General features: G+C 45.2%; 1 protein-coding gene across 1 annotated transcript; it reads right to left on the bottom strand.

Moving 5' to 3' along the window:
- Positions 1–629: 629 nt before the first annotated feature.
- FHIP2B (FHF complex subunit HOOK interacting protein 2B) lies at positions 630–22,592 on the bottom strand. The gene is made up of 17 exons (XM_073654051.1): positions 22,373–22,592; positions 20,851–20,929; positions 19,832–20,040; positions 19,389–19,493; positions 17,201–17,323; positions 16,740–16,859; positions 8,860–9,062; positions 8,659–8,770; positions 8,285–8,361; positions 8,014–8,203; positions 7,063–7,223; positions 6,861–6,977; positions 6,677–6,755; positions 5,475–5,621; positions 4,231–4,371; positions 1,807–1,907; positions 630–1,252 (listed from the first exon to the last, which is right to left on the bottom strand). Exons 1-17 carry the CDS (start codon positions 22,415–22,417, stop codon positions 1,144–1,146), a joined length of 2,118 nt encoding a protein of 705 aa, XP_073510152.1. The 5' UTR covers positions 22,418–22,592; the 3' UTR covers positions 630–1,143.
- Positions 22,593–23,052: the final 460 nt, after the last annotated feature.

The raw sequence follows: 23,052 nt of genomic DNA on the forward strand, positions 1-23,052 counted from the left end.
ACCCAACACTCGTGCAATAGCCCCATGAGAAGAGCGCAGGGACAGGTACGGATTGTATAGAAAGCAGGGACTGCGTAGCTTCCTATCTGCTGAGCTGCGCAATTGTTGGGGTCTTTGGACCCAGTCCCACCCCCCATCCCCACCCCCGATCTGCAGAAGTACAAGTGCCTGCTAAATATGAAAAATCAGGCGGAAACTGTAGTTTATTCTATGTTACAGTAGGATTACCCCCTATCAGTCAGAGCAGCTCTTCTCTGCCACATCGGTGCATTACATTGATTTCATTGGGTAATAACCTGATTGTTTTGTAGGACCACCCTAAAATCAGAGAACTTTTTTTTTTTTTTATCTTCTACCAATTTATGAAAATTTACAAAACGCTTGTTCATAGGAACCGATCAGGTGCCATATCGGTAACACGATAATCTTATTGGTCACTAGGGGGCATCATGGGACAAGATTTATTTTTTTTTTTTTTTTAATAATTTCCTTATCCAACGTTGTGTCTATTTTCTGGATTTAATTTTGGCAAAAAGACTCTTTCCGGAAACTTTTTCTGGTTATACCAATTCTACCCAATTGTTGTTTTTTTTTTTTGCATAATTTGCTCCATAAATAACAAATATAAGTTGGTGATAATAATTATTGATAATTAGGAATCTTTTTTTTTTTTTTTTCCATGTCACATAACGGCTGGAGAAAGAAGAAAATCCACGTAAATACATTTATGTACATACAGCAAAGAGGGGCTCGAAGGAAGGACGGAAGGGGTTAAAAGAGCACGGTACCTCTATGCAAGAAGGAGGGCGAAATGTCCAAACTGATAGGTGGCAATTGATAAGCGGCCCACCCAAAAACACTGCAACACACAACAACGGGGGAGGAAACACATGGGATGATCCTGAGACGTAGCAGCGCGGTATAGACTCCGCAGCACCTACCGGAACAGGCACCAGGGGGCAGGAGAGCCGGAGAGACGTGGACCCTATTATTGTGAAAAGTCCGTAAAATGATCAAACTAGGAGAGGCCCTGCTCCTCCAAGCCCCGGAAATAAGGCACATATAGGCTAAAAAAGAGACGAGCACCCACAAAGGAGGCGTTCGAGCTATTGCACTTGGATTCATGGCTTTTTCCATGCAGCATTAGGGTCCGATGCCAAGAGGCTGGTGGGTGACACAGGCGGCCGCCGCCAGCTCCTTGCAGAACTCCTCCAGGACCACCACGCCTTTGCACAGAGTTTCATGTCCCAACCTGCGGGGAGAAATAGTCCAGATTTATGACATAAATCTCAGCTCTGCCATACAGTTTCGGTAGGTTGTACATTAACAATATATCCCATTTCATGGGACCCTATTAAAGGAAATCGGGACCCCTGACACAGAAGCTAGAAGGTGATTTATGGAAAACACTTCGGCAGTCCATGGCCCGTGTCTGGAATTGCAGCTCAGCCCTAATAAATTTGTCACCTCAACAGCGCTGCAGCCAATCACTGTGCCTAGCTGCTCCCCTCATGTAGACAGGATGAGCCACTAAGCTTGGTGATTGGCTGCAGCGCTGTCAAGGTGACATCAAAGCTGCAGCCAAATAATAAGAGACCAGAAGCAGTGGCGGAGACTCAGCGCTGGACCCTGGGAGGGTGAGCAAAGGACAGTTTGTATTATTACAGAAAATTGAGCATATGGAGAATTTTTTCTTAAATGGTACAACCCCTTTAAGACACTCAGATTATTCCGTCACCTCCTTGTCCAAGGCAGAGCGTCACTAGGGGCGATGGAGTATGATATGGAGGAAGATGATGTACTCACGGCTCTGCAGAAGATTCCCCCGTCAGTTGTCTTCTGACTATGAGCAGCATCTCCTGGAAATTAGCGACTCGCTGAGATCGCTGAGCAAGGTCGGCAACCACCTGCAGGTAACGACAAAGCCAAAAATCAGAAAAAGAGGGGGCGACAAACACTGAGGGAATGGGGGCTGCAAATACACACATCACTGATCACATAGGGTTCTATAATAATGTTGAGATACGAAAGTTTCCGTAGAGGCGGGTGGTGCTGGACTAAAGGGTAAAATTCTGCTGGTGGGGGCTTTTTTTTTTTACTTTTCTGCATGTATTTTGGTATAAAAATAATTTTTGCAATTTGGTTTCATTAATAATTTTGCACTGTTTGCACATTGTTTTCTGTAGAATGAGGTAACTGAGAATCCATCAGGAAGCGCATTCTGGCAACAAGTTTGTAACACTTTTATTTATTTTTTTCCCAGACCTTCTTTAAGCTGATTAAGGCTGGGGGTACATGTCATGCGGCCTTGTATCCCTTTGCCTTATGATCACGTGAAAGCTCAGCTTAGCTGTGGTCATAAAAAAGACTCATAAATATTGTACAAGCTCATTGAAGGATTCTCAGTTAACTCATTCTTCAGCCAGGGCAGCAAAAAGCCTGTAAAAGCAAAATAGTGCAACATTTTTAACCACTTCACGACCTTGGGATTTTCCGTTTTTGCATTTTCACTTTTTGCTCCCCTTGTTCCCAGAGCCATAGCGTTTTTATTTTTTGGGCAATATAGCCATGTGAGGGCTTATTTTTTGCGGGACGAGTTGTACTTTTAAACGCCATTACTAGGTTTACCATATCGTGTACTGGAAAACGGGAAAAAAATTCCAAGTGCGGTGAAATTGCAAAAAAATGCAATTCCACAGTTGTTTTTTGGTTTTTTTTCTTTCCACGTTCACTGAATGCTAAAACTGACCTGCCATTATTATTCTCCAGGTCATTACGAGTTCTTAGATACCAAACATGTATAGGTTCTTTTTTATTTAAGTGGTGAAAAAAAAATTCAAAGTTTGCTAAAAAAAAAAAAAAATGGTGCCATTTTCCGAGACCGGTAGCGTCTCCATTTTTCAGGATCTGGGTGAGGACTTATTTTTTGCGCACAGGGCTGACGTTTTTATTGATACCATTTTGGGGTAGATCCGCTGTTTTGATCGCCCGTTATTGCATTTTATTGCAGTGTTGCGGCGACCAAAAATACGTAATTCTGGTGTTTGGAAAAAAATGTTATCGTTACGGCGTTTACCGATCGGATTAATTTTTTTTTTATATTGATAGATCGGTCGATTCTGAACGCGGTGATACCAAATATGTGTATGTGGGGTTTATTTTTTAGTATTTTATTTTGAATGGGGCGAAAGCGGGGTGATTTAAACTTTTATATATTTTTTTTTTATATTTTTAAAAACATTTTTTTTTACACTTTTTGCATGCTTCTATAGTCTCCATGGGAGACTAGAAGCAGCAACTGTCCGATCGCCTCTGCTACATAGAGGTGATGAGCAGATCATCTCTATGTAGCAGAAATGGTCCTGTGCTATGAGCGCCGACCACTAGGTGGCGCTCATAGCGATCTTTACAGGACAACCACTGGGGTCTGCTGCAGACCCAGCGTTGTCATGCCCACCCATCGGTGAACCACGATTACGTGACGGGGTCACCGATGAGAGGGGTAAGTGACGCGCTTCCGGTGCGGCGATGGTAAATGCCGCTGTCCGAGATGGACAGCGGCATTTAACATGTTAACAGCTGCGGGTGGATCGCGACACAGATGAACAGCATCTGAAACAACGTATACTGGACCCTGTGCTAGCATTTCTTCTGCGGTTTTGCTATCAGTGTGTCAAGAGTGGGAGAAGAGGGTTGCACTGACAATACAACACAATGGGCAGCACTTTGAACACATTTTATAAGAGGTCATAAACTTGTAAATAACTCATGAAAGAATAAAGTTACGTTAAAACCAAGCACACCATTGTTTTTCGTATGAAATTCTCAATAAGTTTGATGTGTCACATGACCCTCGTTCCATTGAAAAAAATAAAGTTGGATCCAAAATGGCCGACTTCAAAATGGCCGACATGGTCACCACCCATCTGGAAACGTTTCCTCCCCCTCCCATATACTAATGTGCCACAAACAGGAAGCTGATATCACCAACCATTCCCATTTAATTTAGATGTATCCATATAAATGGCCCACCCTGTTATATATACACAAAATAAAAGATATAAAAATATAGAATAGAATATAAAAAATAATATAATAATTATAATATTTATTATTAAAGCAAATAAATAAAAAAAATGACCCAAAGATGTCTTTTCTTAAATTTATGGATCTTTTATGTATTTTTTTTAAAAAAATTTGTGTGATTGCAGATTGTTCCTGGATACTCACCCGTACAAGCGCAGAGAAGAGGGTCCGCGCACCGGGGGCCAGGGTGATGTAAGGATTGAGAAGATATTCCTGGATGTGTGGGTGAGGGAACAGGGCAATACGGGTGAGCAGAGAGGTGACCTGTAGATTCACTTCGTATGGCTGAAAGGCAGAAGATTAGTGCAGGGCGGGTTATATTCCTGGTAATGTGACATGAATTTACTCCTAAGGGGACTAAAAAAATGTAAAAAGGAAAAAAAAAAATGTAGAAAATATAAAAAAAAAAAAAAAAAAAAAAAAAAAAACCAACCAACCCTAAACATTAAAATTACCTCCCTTTTTTCCTCCTATAAAAATGAAATATATTCAGTATCGGCGCATAAAAAAAGTCAGATTCATCAAAATAAAATAAAGAAAATGCTGTTTTTTTTTTTTAGTTGCCTCATCTCAACAAAACAAAACAAAAAAAACAATACGTGATTAAAACATTGTATCCAACCCAGAATGGTACCAATAAAAACATCAGCTTACCACGCAAAAAACAAGTCGTCACATGGCTCCATTAAAGGGTTATGGGTTTCAGAAAAATGGCGACACAAACCCAAATTATTAATATTATTATTTATTTTATTTTTTTATTACAAATTTCAGATTTTTTTTCACCACTAAAATAATAATAGTAATAATAATAATAAAAAAATATATACAGTTTTGGTAGCGCCGTAATCGTACTGAAGCAGAGAATCTTATTGTCAGGTCATGTTTAGAGTACGATGATTGCGGTAAAACGAAAACCCAAAAACCAGTGGCGGAATCGTTATTGTTTTTATTTCACAATTTCACAGCACTTGGAATTTTTGTTTTCCAGTTTATTGAATAGTGAAATGAATGCGGTCTTTAAAAATGATTACTTGTACCGTAAAAAATCAACGTATGTGGACAGAAAAGTGAAAAAAAAATTATTTTTTTGGACCTTGGAAGAAGGGGTGGGAAAATGGGAAAAAAAAAACTAAAATTGGACACAGTGGGAAGGAAATAAATCAGTGTAAGAAAAAGCATCATAAAAATCTAAAAGGTGTAATGTAATAGTAAAAAAAATGTTTTATTCAGAAATATTGAAGATCGTGCTTTCCTCCATTATCCTGATAAATAAATTGAATCTTCAATATTTTTAGGACAACACTGATTGATTTTCACTTTCCCCCGCTATGTCTGTGCTGATAGAAAATCTATATATGAAATACAGTACATAAAGGCAGCGTTACCTGGTCCAGGAGACTCCCCAAACGGTCAAGTAGAACCTGAAGGAACAGACCCTCGTAGAATTCGTCCTGTCCTGGGTGACCTGCACAGAGCGGCTGTGGTGATACCGGCCATCCCCAAGATGACGCGTGCTGGCAGCAGTTTCGGTACTGTGGGAGCAATAGAGAGATTACACAAGATGGTGCAGCTTTGAGTGGGGGAAGTCGGCTGTCAGACACAGCCAGACTCCCCAGAAAGAAGAGAAACATGATTTATTATTATGTTTACTTTTTCAGTCGCTGAACCAGCGATTGTGTATACAGATTCGGAAGCACTGACAGTGCTTCCTCCTCCGGACCCAGTGATCATGAGATTGCTGGGTGTAGGGAGAGAGCAGAAGCTACTATGCAGCCAGGAAGCTGAATTTCCCCTGTAAAAGTATCTGCACATAACATTTTTCTCAGGCGGATTGCGCCTGAAAAAGCGTTGCAAGAAGTGATATCAAAATGACACTGCTGTGCACATGTTCCGTCTTATGTCACTTCTTGTAACCGCTTAAGGGTTCAGAAACCTTGAAGTGGTTAAAAAAAGCAGCATGTTCATTCTTTGGGGGGCTTCCCAAAAACTCACCTATAACTATGGTGTAAAATGAAGTGAAAAGAGCTAGGCAGTGGAACGGACGCAAAAAAAAGACATCAAAGCCGCCATTGAAGACTCTTTAGAAAAACCCAGCGCCTGGACCCAGTTACAGGGGAAATCAGCAAAAAAAGAATGTATCAATATGTTAAGATGCTCCACCCATACCAAATTTTTTTTAAGACCTTATGGGGGGGCACAGTGTGAAATAAATAAAAAAGTAAAATTAAAATAAATAAATAAAGCAAAATCGAAAAAAAAAGAGATACTGCTAATCTGAATCACTGTTTCTAGCCCCCATTGAAAAGAAAATATGTCCAATATTTAAAAATAATTTCTATATAAACACAATTTAAAATGTTTTTTATTGGTTCTTTGTTGTCATAAAAAAAAACTAAAATAAAAAAAGTAAAAAATAGAGAAGTATTTCCTAATTTTCATTTTAATATCCGAATGAGAAAATGTTTAAAAGCTGTTAAAAGCGCGTGTATGATAAGACCCCAAAATGTTGGAGAAAATTAATTATTATGACTGTGGGGCGCACATGTCTTCCTTGCTGAAATTATGATACGGTATGGCGACATCGCACCTGTACCAGGGCGTCCTGCAGGTAGGTGTCAAACCCCGAGTCCGAAGATTTCATCTCCTCCGGAACAAGCGATAGGAAGCTGGAAAACACAAGTGCAAATTCAATGTACCCCCCAGGAGCATGGTGCATGTACTGAAGCCCACCCTACCCTGCACGCCCATCTCCGCCCTTCCACTATCCTCACCTCCTGACGCTTTGCTCCGTTCCTGGAAATCCTCCACCTCCATCTTGGCTTCCACTATGGATCCTCAGGCCGGTATCTGGAAAGTCGTCCGTGAAGTAGGGGTCTTCTTCCAGCTCACTGTCCATTATCAGAATGAGATGGGCGTTATGATTTCATGGTCTACAGGAGACCCAGATATTCAGTAACGGACGCATCCACTCACTCTGTCCCCTCGAAGGCTTCCCCGTCTTGTGCTCGGCTCTCCTCGTGGACAGCAGACAGGTAGCCCCTTGACTCCAGGTTACGTAGCACCAGGCTGTACATGCAGATCTCCTCTGGAAACTGAAGAATGTCCTCAAAGAGTCGCAGCGTCGTGAGACTTATCTGAGCAAACATGAACCCACAAAATGTCCCGTTCAGCCAATCGATTGTGACATGCATCATCCTGGAAAATCTCACTAGTTTATGATGAGCGGATTGCACAGGTTTCCCACTTTTTAACAGATAATTTGCAATTAGAAAATTAAAAGAGGGTATTCCCATCTCCCAAGATCATGTCCGAATATGTAGTAGGTGTAATAATAATAATATTAGCAAATACCTCCAATTAGAAATGTAGTATAGTTCTTCTGATTCGCTATGTGGCTTACCCCATGTGCAAGGCATTGCAGTAGCTTAAGATTACTAACAACTAACTGTAACCATATGAATGGTCGTAACCATGGATACCTATGCTACTGCAATGCCCTGCACATAAGAAAAGAGACATAGTGAATCAAAAGAACTATACTACATTTCTAATTGGAGGTATTTGCGATTATTATTATTACACCTACTACATCTTGAGATGGGAATACCCCTTTAATTGCTATAGAACATAAATTGTTAAAGGGGTATACCCATCTTAAAAATGAATGGATATGCCATCACTTTGTTATAAGCGGGGGTCCAAACCTCCAGGACTCCCACCGATCCGAAGAATGAAGTCAGCCCCATTCACTTCATTGGGGCCACACCTTCTACAAGGCTGGGGCTAGATCAGCACTGAAACCCCTAAGTACACAGGGTCAGTGGGGGGCCCGGAGTATCTCACTGATCCTAAAACGTGTTGGCGTATCCTAGTAATAAACACATTTTGCTCCATTTGTACAGGACGGACGGCTGGACGTGGTACCTCGTCAGACAGGTGGTTGCACCTCTGGATGAGCTGGGTCCGCAGCAGAGGAGTATGGTCGATCCTCTTCTCTGGGCCTCTGTCTTCTCCCAGGAGGAAACTGACAAGTCTTTGGGTTAGTGGTGAAGGGTTAAGGCGTTGCAGCACCGCAGAAAGCAGAGCAGTGCTGCGCAGGATACGGAGCTCCGACCTGGGAAGGAAAGGCATCAGTCATGGCAGCTCCGCGGTAGTAGCGGACTCGCTCTGTATAGGTCTGTACATAGATACTAACACATGGAGGAGCTCCTCTTGTAGAATCGCTCTCAGATAGTGTTCTGTTATGGCGTCTGCCATTGTCGCAGAGATCACCTACGGATAAAGAACAGTGCTCAGGATTAAAGGGGTTGCCCACTTTTTATTTTTACTTAAATGTAGGTAATTGGGATAAATTTTGCACCGTTTGCTTTCTATAGCTTCTATTGCTTGGCTGCAGAATGAGATAACTGAGAATCTGTAAGTGAGCTCCTCTAATTAAACGGTGCAAATTTTTTAATAAAAACCTATTTGCAAAAATGATTTTTAGCCCTGCACACATGTTATTTAAGTAAAAAAAGGCTCAAAAGATGGAAAACCCCTTTAAGGGGTCGATATGTGGAATGACCTTACCTTATGGGACTCCTTTAAGAGGCAATTACAGTATTCCACCCAGCACAGGAACCTCCTTATGGCCGACACTTCGGGGGACATGGCGTTGTAATCTTCACTGCCGACTTCAGTCCTGCAAGCCGAAGGCAGTAGAGTTAGGACCATGAGACTGGCATACCAAATCAAGGCGGTCACGTAGTGTATGTAGGGGGCAGTTCTGACCTCCAGTCTGTGCCGTCTGTAGCTGTAATGTCACAGGGGTGAGTGCCCAGGGGGATCTGGTTGTGTAGCTCGCACAGCCGCTGTACCACCTGCTGGCTCAGGTCACTCTGAGCAATGAGACGTGCCGGACCCTCCTGCTGGGCTGCTCGCAGGACCCCGAGGAGCGCCTCCCTCGCACGCACTGCCAGCCGGCCTGTCTGTGACTGCAAGACAGCAAGTCCTCACATTACACAAGTCCTCACATTGTCCAGCATCACTCTATGTGTCTGCAGACTTGTGAATCCTCACATCACGCGCTCTGCACACTGTCAGGATTCTGCAGTGCCAGCGCCGGGCGTGTGACCGCAAGTTTCCGATTTGCATTCATGCGGGTCACATGCCAACTAGACGTGCTCAATGGATACGTCTAGTCGGGATGTGGCTGGAAACATGTAAACCGTATATTTGAGGTCACATGACCGGAGCATCCTCAACGCACCCAGTGTGAGGATTCACAAGTCTGTAGTCACATAGTGTGACTGCAGACTTGTAGCCCAAGGCCGGGCAACCCCTTTAATGAAAAACCAAATGGATTTTACAATGTACATTGTGCGGTATAAATGACATGACAACATGATTTTCCAGCTCAGCACGATTATGGTGATACTGAATTATAGGGATTTTTATATTATATATATATATATATATATATATATATATATATATATATATATATATATATATACATATACATATATATATATATATACATATACACAGTACAGACCAAAAGTTTGGACACACCTTCTCATTTAAATATTTTTCTGTATTTTCTTGACTATGAAAATTGTACATTCACACTGAAGGCATCAAAACTATGAATTAACACATGTGGAATTATATACTTAACAAAAAAGTGTGAAACAACTGAAAATATGTCTTATATTCTAGGTTCTTCAAAGTAGCCACCTTTTGCTTTGATGACTGCTTTGCACACTCTTTGCATTCTCTTGATGAGCTTCAAGAGGTAGTCACCGGAAATGGTTTTCACTTCACAGGTGTGCCCTCTCAGGTTTAATAAGTGGGATTTCTTGCCTTATAAATGGGGTTGGGACCATCAGATGTGTTGTGCAGAAGTCTGGTGGATACACAGCTGATAGTCCTACTGAATAGACTGCTAGAATTTGTATTATGGCAAGAAAAAAGCAGCTAAGTAAAGAAAAACGAGTGGCCATCATTACTTTAAGAAGTGAAGGTCAGTCATTGCGAAAAATTGGGAAAACTTTGAAAGTGTCCCCAAGTGCAGTTGCAAAAACCATCAAGCGCTACAAATAAACTGGCTCACATGAGGACCGCCCCAGGAAAGGAAGACCAAGAGTCACCTCTGCTTCTGAGGATAAGTTTATCCGAGTCACCAGCCTCAGAAATCGCAGGTTAACAGTAGCTCAAATTAGAGACCAGTGTTATGTTCTGCTACCAAAGCTAAGGAAAGAGAGGAGATCTATCCCTACTATAAGACTCAGCTGAATCCCTACGATGTAACAGGGAACCTGATCCTGCGATCAGACCTGCTAAAGTCCTAATCTAGTCTGTACGGAGACCTATAGATGTGAGGAGGGAATCCCTACAAGTACTAAGGACTGGGAGGAATATGGGACACCTCCTAACAGAAATAGTAGCAGACAGACGAACAAACAAAATAGATAGAACATAGAGGTCCGTAGACCAAGCAAACTAACAGAGTTAGATACAGAGCACAGGCTAGCTAGAAGGTAGATATACAATGAAGTCCAGCAAAGCCAGAAGGGCGGAGCAGGATTAAATAGGCCAACAAGGTCATGTGACCAGCAAAGGAAAAAAAACCTAACAGCAAGGTTCTAACAGTACCCCCCCTTCTAAGAGGATCCTCCGGATCCCCTAGGACCAGGCTTATCAGGAAATCTCCTGTGAAACGCTCTGATAAGTCTGGACGCGGAAACATCATCTGACCTCACCCAAGAGTTATCCTCGGGTCCGAAACCTTTTCAGGCCACAAGATACTGCAAACTACCTCTATACCGTCTAGAGTCAAGGATGCGAGAAATTTCATATTCCCCGTCCTCCACCACCGGAGGAACAGAGGCAGAGGCGTCACCATCCGACACAACAGCTTTTTTTAACAGAGAGACATGAAAGACCGGATTAATTCTCCAGGAGGTAGGAACCTCCAACCTAACAGCAGATTGGTTGACAACCTGAAGCACCTTAAAGGGCCCTACAAACTTGGGACCCAATTTCTTAGAAGGAATCCTCAACCGCAGATTCCTAGAGGACAACCAAACCATGTCACCAACAGCGAACAAAACCTCCTGTCGTTTCCTATCAAAGTAGTCTTTAGATTTTCTGTTGGCCTCCTGAAGATTACCACGCACATCCGTCCAAACTCTTTCCAAATCACCGGAAAAATTCTCCTCCTCAGGCACGGCAGATCCCAACTTGGAGAACGACCCAAACGACGGATGTCTCCCAGAACAACAAAAAAAAGGCGAACAACCAGCAGAAGAAGATGTATGATTGTTCAGAGCAAATTCGGCAAGTGGCAGAAACTCAGACCACCCCTCTTGATTGTCTGCCACAAAACAACGCAAGAACTGCTCAACATCCTGGTTTTTCCTTTCTGTCTGGCCATTAGATTCAGGATGATATCCGGACGAAAACGACAAATGAATTCCCAACCTGTCACAAAAGGCACGCCAAAAACGAGCCACGAACTGAGGACCCCTATCAGAAACAATGTCAGTAGGAACGCCATGAAGTCTGACAATTTCCTTGACAAAGGCCTTAGCGAGAGTTTTAGCGCAGGGCAGTTTGACGAAGGGAACCAAGTGACACATCTTGCTAAAACGGTCCACGACCACCCAGATGACAGTAAAACCCTCAGAGGAGGGAAGGTCAGTTATAAAGTCCATAGCCAAATGTGTCCAAGGAGCACTGGGGACCTCCAAAGGACAAAGCAACCCCGCAGCAGGAGTATGTGAGGACTTAGATCTAGCACATATAGTACATTGGCGCACCCACTTAATGACTTCCTTCTGCCATCCAGGCCACCAAAAACTGCGACCCACCAGTCTCTTGGTCTCAGAGATTCCGGGATGACCTGCCAACCGAGATTCGTGACACTCAACAAACAAATCTCTCCTAAAGGTCCCAGGCACAAACAACCTCCCATGAGGAGTGTTAGATGGGGCATTCTCCTGAGCTTTAAGAATCTCATCTTCCAAAACGGAGTCTAAAGCAGCTATCACAACACCTTCTTGTAAAATGTTTTCCTCTTTCTCAGCACCGACTATGGGAGAAAAACTGCGAGACAAGGCATCCGCCTTAACATTCTTAGTACCAGGGATGTAAGTAACGGAGAAATTAAACCGCGAGAAAAACAGTGCCCACCTAGCCTGACGGGCATTCAGGCGCTTGGCAGCATCAAGATATATCAGATTTTTATGATCCGTAAGAACCTGAACGGGAAATTCCGCACCTTCCAAGAAGTGGCGCCAGTGTTCAAATGCGAGTTTAATAGCCAATAATTCCCGATTACCAATATCGTAATTCAGTTCAGTCTCCGAAAAATTTTTGGAAAAAAAGGCACAGGGATGTAATCCATCCCCGTTATCCTGAGACAATACTGCGCCAACCCCCACAGAGGAAGCATCAACCTCAACCAAAAACGGCCTAGTAACATCAGGCTGCATAAGGATGGGAGCAGAGGTGAACCTCTCCTTGAGATACACAAAAGCTTCAATGGCCTCAGAAGACCACTGAACCGCATCAGCACCTTTCCTGGTGAGATCAGTCAGAGGTTTGACAATACTAGAAAAATTTTTTATGAATTTTCTGTAGTAATTGGCGAAACCCAAAAACCTCTGTATCGATTTCAAACCAATAGGCCTAGGCCATTCCTGCACAGCCTGAACCTTAACCGGATCCATCTCAAAACCTTTGCTGGAGATAATGTAGCCCAAAAAACTAATTCTCTGTACAGCGAACTCACATTTCTCCAGCTTAGCAAAAAGCGAATTGTCCATTAATAACTGTAATACTTCACGTACGCTCCGCCAATGAGACTCCAGATCTGGCGAATAAATCAAAATGTCATCCAAATACACAACCACATTTTTACCGATCAAAGGTCTAAGGATGTCATTAATCAGATTCTGAAAAAATGCAGGAGCATTAGTAAGACCAAAAGGCATAACCAGATTCTCAAAATGACCCACAGGAGTGTTAAAAGCAGTCTTCCATTCATCACCCTCCTTCATGCGCAACAGATTGTATGCCCCCTTAAGGTCAATTTTAGAGAACCACTTGGCCCCCAATAACTGGTTAAACAGATCAGGAATCAATGGCAGTGGGTAAGGATTGCGTACCGTAATTTTGTTAATCTCACGAAAATCCAGACAAGGACGTAAACCGCCGTCCTTTTTTTTTACAAAAAAAAATCCAACCGCCACAGGAGACTTAGAGGGCCTAATGTGACCGGCGGCCAAGCTTGTCTGTATGTATTCCTCCAAAGCCTTTCTCTCAGGAATAGTAAGGTTAAATAAACGACTTTTAGGAAGAGTCGCTCCAGGGACAATTTCAATAGAACAATCATAGTCTCTATGGGGAGGCAAAACCTGCGATTCCTTCTCAGAAAAAACTCTCCAAAAATCCTGAATAGGAACAGGCAATTCTCCCCTATCCAAAGCTGCAATACGCCCGTTACAACACTTGTCATAACATTTATGGCTCCAGGATTTAATTTCACTGGTAGACCAATTCAGTACAGGATTGTGAAATTTTAACCAGGGCAAACCCAATATTACTGGAGAAGGCAAGTTATTCAACACTACCAAATCCAATTTCTCATGGTGAACACCATTAATAGTGAGAGGAAATTCACTGACCTTGAGAGTAATATTCTTCAAAGGGGAACCATCCACAGAAACCACAGCAATGGGGGATGATAAAGGTTCAGGTTTTAAATTGAGTTTTTCCACGAATCCCCCATCAATTACATTCAGTGTAGACCCGCAATCAACAAACACCCGAAATTCCATTAATTTTTCCTGAGCAATCGTGGAAGCAGCTAAAAATATACCCTTGGAATTTAAACAGGCAATACGGGCGTGACTGACCATTTTTTTTTCTTTCTTCATACGAAGCTCACAGCCTTTAATCAAATGACCAGATTTTCCGCAATAGAAACACAAGCCTTCTGAAAAACGACGGTCTTTTTCTTGAGAGCGAGGTGCCACCGATCCAATCTCCATCGGTTCACCACTGTTAGTACACACATTATCATAACCAGAAACTGACATAGCAGAGGATTTGCTCTCATTAACCCTAGCACGCAGTCTTCTATCCACCCGTATAGCTAATTGCATAGCCTGTTGCAAATCCTCGGGTGTAGGATAAGCAATTAGCAGGTCTTTAACCCTTTCACTGAGCCCAGCAAGAAATAGACTTTTCAGAGCAGAATCGTTCCACCCTGTTTGAGTGGACCAACGACGAAAATGAGTACAATATTTTTCGACATTACCTGATCCTTGTTTTAAACGTCTCAACTCAGTCTCAGCTGATGCCACACGGTCAGGATCATCATATAATAGTCCTAAAGCAGAAAAAAAACTATCCACTGATCTGAAGCATGTATCACTAGGTTGCAAAGAAAAGGCCCACTCCTGAGGCTCTTTGCGCAAAAGTGACATTATGAACCCTACGCGCTGGGATTCATCCCCAGAGGACTTGGGTCTCAAACGAAAATACAATAAGCAAGCATTTTTAAATGAAAAAAATTCTCGATGTTCACCAAAAAATAAATCCGGCAAACATACCTTAGGCTCCAAGAAATATGCTCCAGGACAGTTACTCACGTGCTGACGGAGCTCGGCCACTTCCAGAGAGAGTCCCTGCAGGTGTTTAGCCAAATCCTGAACCGACACCATGATGGAACAAAAAAAAAAAAAAAAAAAGAAATCTTTCCTTAGAGAATTTGCAGGCTGGACTTACTGTTATGTTCTGCTACCAAAGCTAAGGAAAGAGAGGAGATCTGTCCCTACTATAAGACTCAGCTGAATCCCTACGATGTAACAGGGAACCTGATCCTGCGATCAGACCTGCTAAAGTCCTAATCTAGTCTGTACGGAGACCTATAGATGTGAGGAGGGAATCCCTACAAGTACTAAGGACTGGGAGGAATATGGGACACCTCCTAACAGAAATAGTAGCAGACAGACGAACAAACAAAATAGATAGAACATAGAGGTCCGTAGACCAAGCAAACTAACAGAGTTAGATACAGAGCACAGGCTAGCTAGAAGGTAGATATACAATGAAGTCCAGCAAAGCCAGAAGGGCGGAGCAGGATTAAATAGGCCAACAAGGTCATGTGACCAGCAAAGGAAAAAAAACCTAACAGCAAGGTTCTAACAACCAGGTCAATGCCACACAGAGTTCTAGCAGCAGACACAACTCTACAACAACTGTTAAGAGGAGACTTTGTGCAGCAGGCCTTCATGGTAAAATAGCTGCTAGGAAACCACTGCTAAGGACAGGCAACAAGCAGAAGAGACTTGTTTGGGCTAAAGAACACAAGGAATGGACATTAGACCAGTGGAAATCTGTGCTTTGGTCTGATGAGTCCAAATTTGAGATCTTTGGTTCCAACCACCGTGTCTTTGTGCGACGCAGAAAAGGTGAACGGATGGACTCTACATGCCTGGTTCCCACCGTGAAGCATGGAGGAGGAGGTGTGATGGTGTGGGGGTGCTCTGCTGGTGACACTGTTGGGGATTTATTCAAAATTGAAGGCATACTGAACCAGCATGGCTACCACAGCATCTTGCAGTGTCTTGCTATTCCATCCGGTTTGCGTTTAGTTGGACCATCATTTATTTTTCAACAGCACAATGACCCCAAACACACCTCCAGGCTGTGTAAGGGCTATTTGACTGAGAAGGAGAGTGATGGGGTGCTACGCCAGATGACCTGGCCTCCACAGTCACCAGACCTGAACCCAATCGAGATGGTTTGGGGTGAGCTGGACCGCAGAGTGAAGACAAAAGGGCCAACAAGTGCTAAGCATCTCTGGGAACTCCTTCAAGATTGTTGGGAGACCATTTCCGGTGACTACCTCTTGAAGCTCATCAAGAGAATGCCAAGAGTGTGCAAAGCAGTCATCAAAGCAAAAGGTGGCTACTTTGAAGAACCTAGAATATAAGACATATTTTCAGTTGTTTCACACTTTTTTGTTAAGTATATAATTCCATGTGTTAATTCATGGTTTTGATGCCTTCAGTGTGAATGTACAATTTTCATAGTCAAGAAAATACAGAAAAATATTTAAATGAGAAGGTGTGTCCAAACTTTTGGTCTGTACTGTATATATATATATATTTTTTTTTATTGAAATAATTTTAGAGTAGTTGCACAGTTTTGACGTTTTTCTTTCGCCTTTTTGATGTTTATCATACAGATTATTAGTTCGTTTGCCGATATCAAAAATGTTTATTTTTTTCTATTATTTCTTTATTTTTGGATGGAGAAACTTGTGGGGTAAATTGATTTTTTATGTTTTTTTTACTTTTTTTGTATAAACTTTTTTTCATTACATTTCACTTTTTTTTTTAGTTCCCCTAGGGGACTTAAATCTGCAATTATTTGATCGCTTGTATTATATACACCAATACTTCAGTATTGCAGCATATAGTATAAATGACGATCTGCTATGAAGCCCAGCCTGTGGCTGAGCTACATAGGTGTCCATGATGCCAATGACAGGGGTCTTCAGAAGACCCTCAGATGCAATGGTAACACATCAATATCCCACATGTGTGGAGCTCTGCCAGCGGTGGGGCATACCCGGCTGCGGGGCATTAGGTTACCTGGCACAGGCACAGTCGGAGCAGAGCTTTCAACACGGACTGCTTAGGCTTCTGGTTGCTGGATCCCGCAGCTCCTTCCTCCTCGTTCGCAGCAGACAGGGCGGCCTTCACGTTCTCACTCTGTAACATAAAGACACACAGACCGACTTACTCTACTGCAGAGTCAAGATACACCCAGACCTCTACTTCATTCCATGCAAGACTGCAGAGGTATTCCAACCCCTAACACCCCGCCGATCAGCAGACTACACTGCAGTACTCGGCACAGCCACTGCGATATGTACGGCGCTGTGCCTGGTTAACTACAAAGCGGATGACCCCTCAATCAGCTCACTGTAGGGGTCTGGGAGTCCGCTCCTCACCGATCTGATATCAGTGGCCTATCCTAATGACAGGTCATCAATACCAAACCTATAGAGGATTTCTGCGGCTGGCAGAGGTGACACTAGGCCTGTGGATACCTCTAGGACGTGGCAGAACAATGATGGATCCTTCTCCAGTTTGCTGCAGATGGAAAGAAGGAATTGCAACTCCTCCCTGTGTGCGGTGACCCCAACAGTGTCTCCCCCCAGAGCAATCAGCTTCTGTGAAAGGAAAGAGAACAGTCATATTGGAGAGACGGGCACCGAGCAGTACATGCATCTGCCCACAGGGACTATACACCCCAGTGACGAAAGTATTGGGACACATCTGCATCAATAAGTTCAGGTTTTTCATTCAGTCCCATTGCCCCCCAGTGTACAACATCCGGCCCCCTCGTGTATAATATCCGGCCCCTCCAGTGTGTAACCTCTGGCCTCTTACACTCGGTGAACATGTGGTCCCACATTCCCCCGGTGTATAGCATCCGGCCCCTCACCCAACCCCCCCCTCCGGTGTATAACATCCAGCCCCTCACCCCCCGGTGTATAACATCCGGTCCCTCACCCCCCGGTGTATAACATCCGGTCCCTCGCCCCCGGTGTATAACATCCAGTCCCTCACCCAACCCCCCCCCCCCCCTCCGGTGTATAACATCCGGACCCCTCACCCCCAGTGTATAACCTCCAGTCCCTCACCCCCGGTGTATAACATCCGGTCCCTCGCCCCCCGGTATATAACATCCAGTCCCTCACCCCCAGTGTATAACATCCAGTCCCTCACCCCCAGTGTATAACATCCAGTCCCTCACCCCCAGTGTATGACATCCAGTCCCTCACCCCCGGTGTATAACATCCAGCCCCTCACCCCCGGTGTATAACATCCGGTCCCTCGCCCCCCGGTATATAACATCCGGTCCCTCACCCCCAGTGTATAACATCCAGTCCCTCACCCCCAGTGTATAACATCCGGTCCCTCGCCCGCCGGTGTATAACATCCAGTCCCTCACCACCCCAGTGTATAACATACGGTCCCTCACCCCCGGTGTATAACATACGGTCCCTCGCCCCCGGTGTATAACATGCGCCCCCCCCCCGCCCCCCAGTGTATAACATGCGCCCCCCCGCCCCCCGGTGTATAACATCCGGTCCCTCACCCCCTGGTGTATAACATCTGTCCCCTCGCCCCCCGGTGTATAACATCCGGCCCCTCACTCCTGGTGTATAACATCCGGCCCCTCACCCAACCTCTGGCCTCTTACACTCGGTGAACATGTGGTCCCACATTCCCCCGGTGTATAGCATCCGGCCCCTCACCCAACCCCCCCCTCCGGTGTATAACATCCAGCCCCTCACCCCCCGGTGTATAACATCCGGCCCAGTGTATAACATCCAGTCCCTCACCCCCGGTGTATAACATCCGGTCCCTCGCCCCCCGGTATATAACATACGGTCCCTCACCCCCAGTGTATAACATCCAGTCCCTCACCCCCAGTGTATAACATCCGGTCCCTCGCCCGCCGGTGTATAACATCCAGTCCCTCACCACCCCAGTGTATAACATACGGTCCCTCACCCCCCCGGTGTATAACATCCGGCCCCTCACCACCCGGTGTATAACATCCAGTCCCACCCCCCCCCCAGTGTATAACATCCAGTCCCTCACCCCCCCAGTGTATAACATCTGGCCTCTTACTCTCGATGTATAACATCCCGCCCCTCGCGCCCCCCACCCGCGGTGTACAACATCCGGCCCCCCGCTGTGCCGTCTGCCTTTATTAACATGTGACAGAGCGACTGGTGGTGCAGAGCTCACTGATACCAGCGCGGTCCTGTAATAGGAGCCAAGGGGGTAATAAGTCCGTTCATGACATTTCTTCCTCCTAAATCTTCCCTCATCACCTGTGAGTGATATTACTGAGAAGTGGAAGGAACCACAGAAACTCAGCCACGAAGTAGAGACCCTGTAATGTTACAGAGTCGGGGGCTGAATGCTGAGGAGCAGAGGGCAGAAAAGTCACCACCGCTTGGCTGACCCCATAACTGCAGAGTCCAGACCTTCTCTGGTACCCCGCTGGGAGCTTCATGGCCGAGCAGCTGCAAGCAGCCTTACATCACCAAGCACAATGCTGAGTGTCAGATAGAGTGGTGTAGAGCCGAGACCACTGGACTCAGGAGGAGACGTGTTCCATGCAGTGATGGATCACACTGCTCTATCTGGCATAACTCTGGCTATAAGCCCCACCACCTGAATGCCCCCCAGCCCAGTACACAACTAAGCAAAACATACTTGCACAGGTCGGTGAACATTAATATAGTGCAGCAGGGGGCGCTGCACCTTGGTCAGGAGTCGACTGAAGAACACAAGAACTTGTTGCCTCATCCCAGGGGGGTACTGCGGGTAAGAAAAAGAGAACGCAACGTTACAACAAGCAAACAGTGAATTAAGGCAAAATGTAGTGGTACAATCCTGAGAAGTGAAGCCCCCGGCCTCTGCGACCTGCCGGGATGAAGCGCGGCGGCAGGCGACGTGAATACACAAGAGCGGCATATAATGAGAACTGATTGATGCTGCGGATGTTGGTGCAGCCAGCGATGTCACTGCCACATTTCCACAGTGGAAAGTCTGCAGGTGTGAACGCGCCCTTAGGATAGTTTTTTTTTAACATGTTCCTTTGGGTCTTTGCTTACAGTGATGAGAAGGAGCCGGCGCAGCACATCTATGGCTCCTACCTCGGCCTTGGCCAGGGTGCAGAGGGTCTCCAGTATCTTGTGCTGCAGGAGATACTCCATGCAGGGTCCCGTATGGTCGGCCGCTCCGCTGCCATTTCCATCCTCAGGGTTCTCTCCGTTCCCAGATCCATTCTCCTCATATACAAGGATGTCCAGAAGCTGTCGGAGCCGCCAGGGGATCTCCGTGTTACGTGCTGGACAGGACTCGTCTGCAGGGAAAGTATAGAATATGTCATGTGGCTGCTGCGTGTAGTTATCCTGATGCACACAGCGCCTTCAGGAGTGTAGAACTCTGTTCACACCGGCGTTGTGGCTTCCGGTATTACAGGATATGACGTATCACTTTGATGTAAATGTTCCCGGTATTTATTCTGGTCACAACAGTTAGAGACCGAAACAAAGACATACGAGACCAAATTTACTAAAAAAAAGGTGCAATTTGCACCAAATCTTTATAAAAAGGAGTATTCCCATCTCCAAGATCCTATCCCATTATGTAGTAGGTATGATAATAATAATACTATCAGCAAATACTTCCAATTAGAAATGTAGTATAGTTCTTCTGATTCGCTATGTCCATTACCCCATGTGCAGGGCATTGCAGTAGCTTAGGTATCCATGGTTACGACCACTAACAACTAACTATCACTATATGATTGGTCATAACCATGGATACCTAAGCTACTGCAATGTCTTGCACATGGGGTAATGGACATAGCGAATCAGAAGAACTATACTACATTTCTAATTGGAGGTATTTGCTAATATTATTATTATTACACCTGCTGCATATTGGGATGGGATCTTGGAGATGAGAATACCCCTTTAACTCCGCCACTCCATATTTACCAAATGTTGAACTTTTAATGCCACAATTTGGCACCCATTAGGCCAACGCAACGTTTTAGACTGCAGCAACCGCAATAGTAAATGTCCCCCACTGTGAGCGCCTGCTCTACGGGGAGCAGAGAGGGGGCACAGCAGTGGTGACGGCATGTGATTGGGCACAGCGCACGTACCGGTGGTCTCCAGGTAGTACTGGGTCAGCCCTTTCCAGTGCTGTATGAAGGACTGCAGCAGATCCTGCGCCGCCTCTCGCTGGAAGATACAAGACAGTGAGGTGAACATTTCCTGTGGTTTATATACATTGCTGGAGACGCCCATCATATAGGAGGAGACGGTACTTTATGATCCACGGGGGTCCGGCCCCTGGTGCCCCACGATCCTCGGGATAAAGGGGACAGAGCACTGCTCTAAAAGTAAAGATGGTGCCCCTTTAAATGACACCACAGATCTAAAGTTACCCAAATATTCACTAGATTCTTGAGCCCCAAGTATGGGACAGGGGCACATCAGACAAAGGTCTTACACTGTATATGAGGGCACACACTGTGACTGACACTGTATATGAGGGCACACATTGTGACTGACACTGTATATGAGGGCACACACTGACTTGAACTGTATATGAGGGCACAAGCTGTCTCTGGCACTGTATATGAGGGCTCACACTGTGTCTGCAACTGTATACAAGGGAACACGCTGTGTCTAGTACTGTATATGAGGGCACAAGCTGTGACTGTCACTGTAAATGAGGCACACACTATGACTTGCACTGTATATGAGGGCGCACACTGACTTGCACTGTATATGAGGGCGCACACTGTGACTGGCACTGTATATGAGGGCACACATTATGACTGACACTGTATATGAGGGCATACACTGTGTATGACACTGTATACGAGGGCACACGCTGTGTCTGGCACTGTATACAAGGGCACACACTGTGATTGGCACTGTATATGAGGGCACACACTGTGTCTGGCACTGTATACGAGGGCACACGCTGTGACTGACACTGTATATGAGGGCACACATTGTGACTGACACTGTATATGAGGGCACACACTGACTTGAACTGTATATGAGGGCACACACTGACTTGAACTGTATATGAGGGCACAAGCTGTCTCTGGCACTGTATATGAGGGCTCACACTGTGTCTGCAACTGTATACGAGGGCACACGCTGTGTCTGGCACTATATACAAGGGCACAAGCTGTGTCTGGCACTATATACAAGGGCACACACCGTGATTGGCAATGTATATGAAGGCTCACACTGTGATTAGCACTGTATATGAGGGCACACGCTGTGTCTGGCACTGTATACGAAGGCTCACACTGTGATTGGCACAGTATAAGAGGGCACACACTGTGTCTGGGACTGTATACAAGGGCACACACTGTGATTGCACTGTATATGAAGGCTCACACTGTGTCTGGCACTGCATATGAGGGCACAGGCTCTAACTGACACTGTATATGAGGGCACACATCACTGCAGGACTGTCACTCCTAGCATGCACAGTGGGAGTAGTAGTTTCCCTCACACTGACACGTAGCAGCCGGCGGACGTCCTGCAGTCACGTGACCTCGCCTTACCGGACAGCACCGGGCTGTGACGTAGCACACAGGACGGGTCACATGTCCGGTCCCGGGGCCGCACTGAGCCTCGGCCTGGATTATTCTCACTCACCGGCTCCACCACCTGCTGCAGGAGAGCCCCGAGCCGCCCCCACATCGCTGCGGCCTCACTTATCTCCCGGGCGCCATCACCCCCAGCTGGGCCCCGGTGCTCCCAGTGCGGCGGACATTGCTGCCGGGCAGGCCCAGTCCGGTCCCCGGGATTTCCTGGATAGTTCCCCGTCCCTCCCTCTCCTATCTCCGCCCTCGGTCCCGCCCGGGACGAGGTGATAATGGCCGCCTGCTGGTGGACGCCGTGCTACCATCACAGGGCATCTCCATCTGCGCAGAAGTCAGTGCGTTATCTGTGCGTTATGTGTGCACCATGTGCAGTGCGGGAAAAACGGGTGACGGCAGCGAGGGAGGAAAATCACAGCAAAATGGCCTTTTTTTCACTCTTGTCAGGACATAGGTGTCTTTTTCGCGGTACAATCCGTCGTTTTCGTCGTTACCGTCTTGGGCCGCTCCATGCGCCTTTCTTATCCTTTCATTACATTTCTTTTTCTTGGTGATAAAATAAAAAAAACAACAAACTGCGATTTGACCCTTTCAATTTACTATATGAGATTATTAGTTTCGGAGGTTAACGCACTCAGCGATAACAATTGTTTATTTTTCTTATATTTTGTTATTTACACTTGGAGAAAAGTGCTTGTTAGATAGTTTTTTCTTTCTATGTTTTAAATGTTTTTG

The sequence above is a fragment of the Phyllobates terribilis genome, unplaced genomic scaffold (genome assembly GCF_046119375.1).
Source record: "Phyllobates terribilis strain yellow unplaced genomic scaffold, ASM4611937v1 Scaffold_11__3_contigs__length_659146591, whole genome shotgun sequence".
Taxonomy (NCBI): Eukaryota; Metazoa; Chordata; class Amphibia; order Anura; family Dendrobatidae; genus Phyllobates; species Phyllobates terribilis.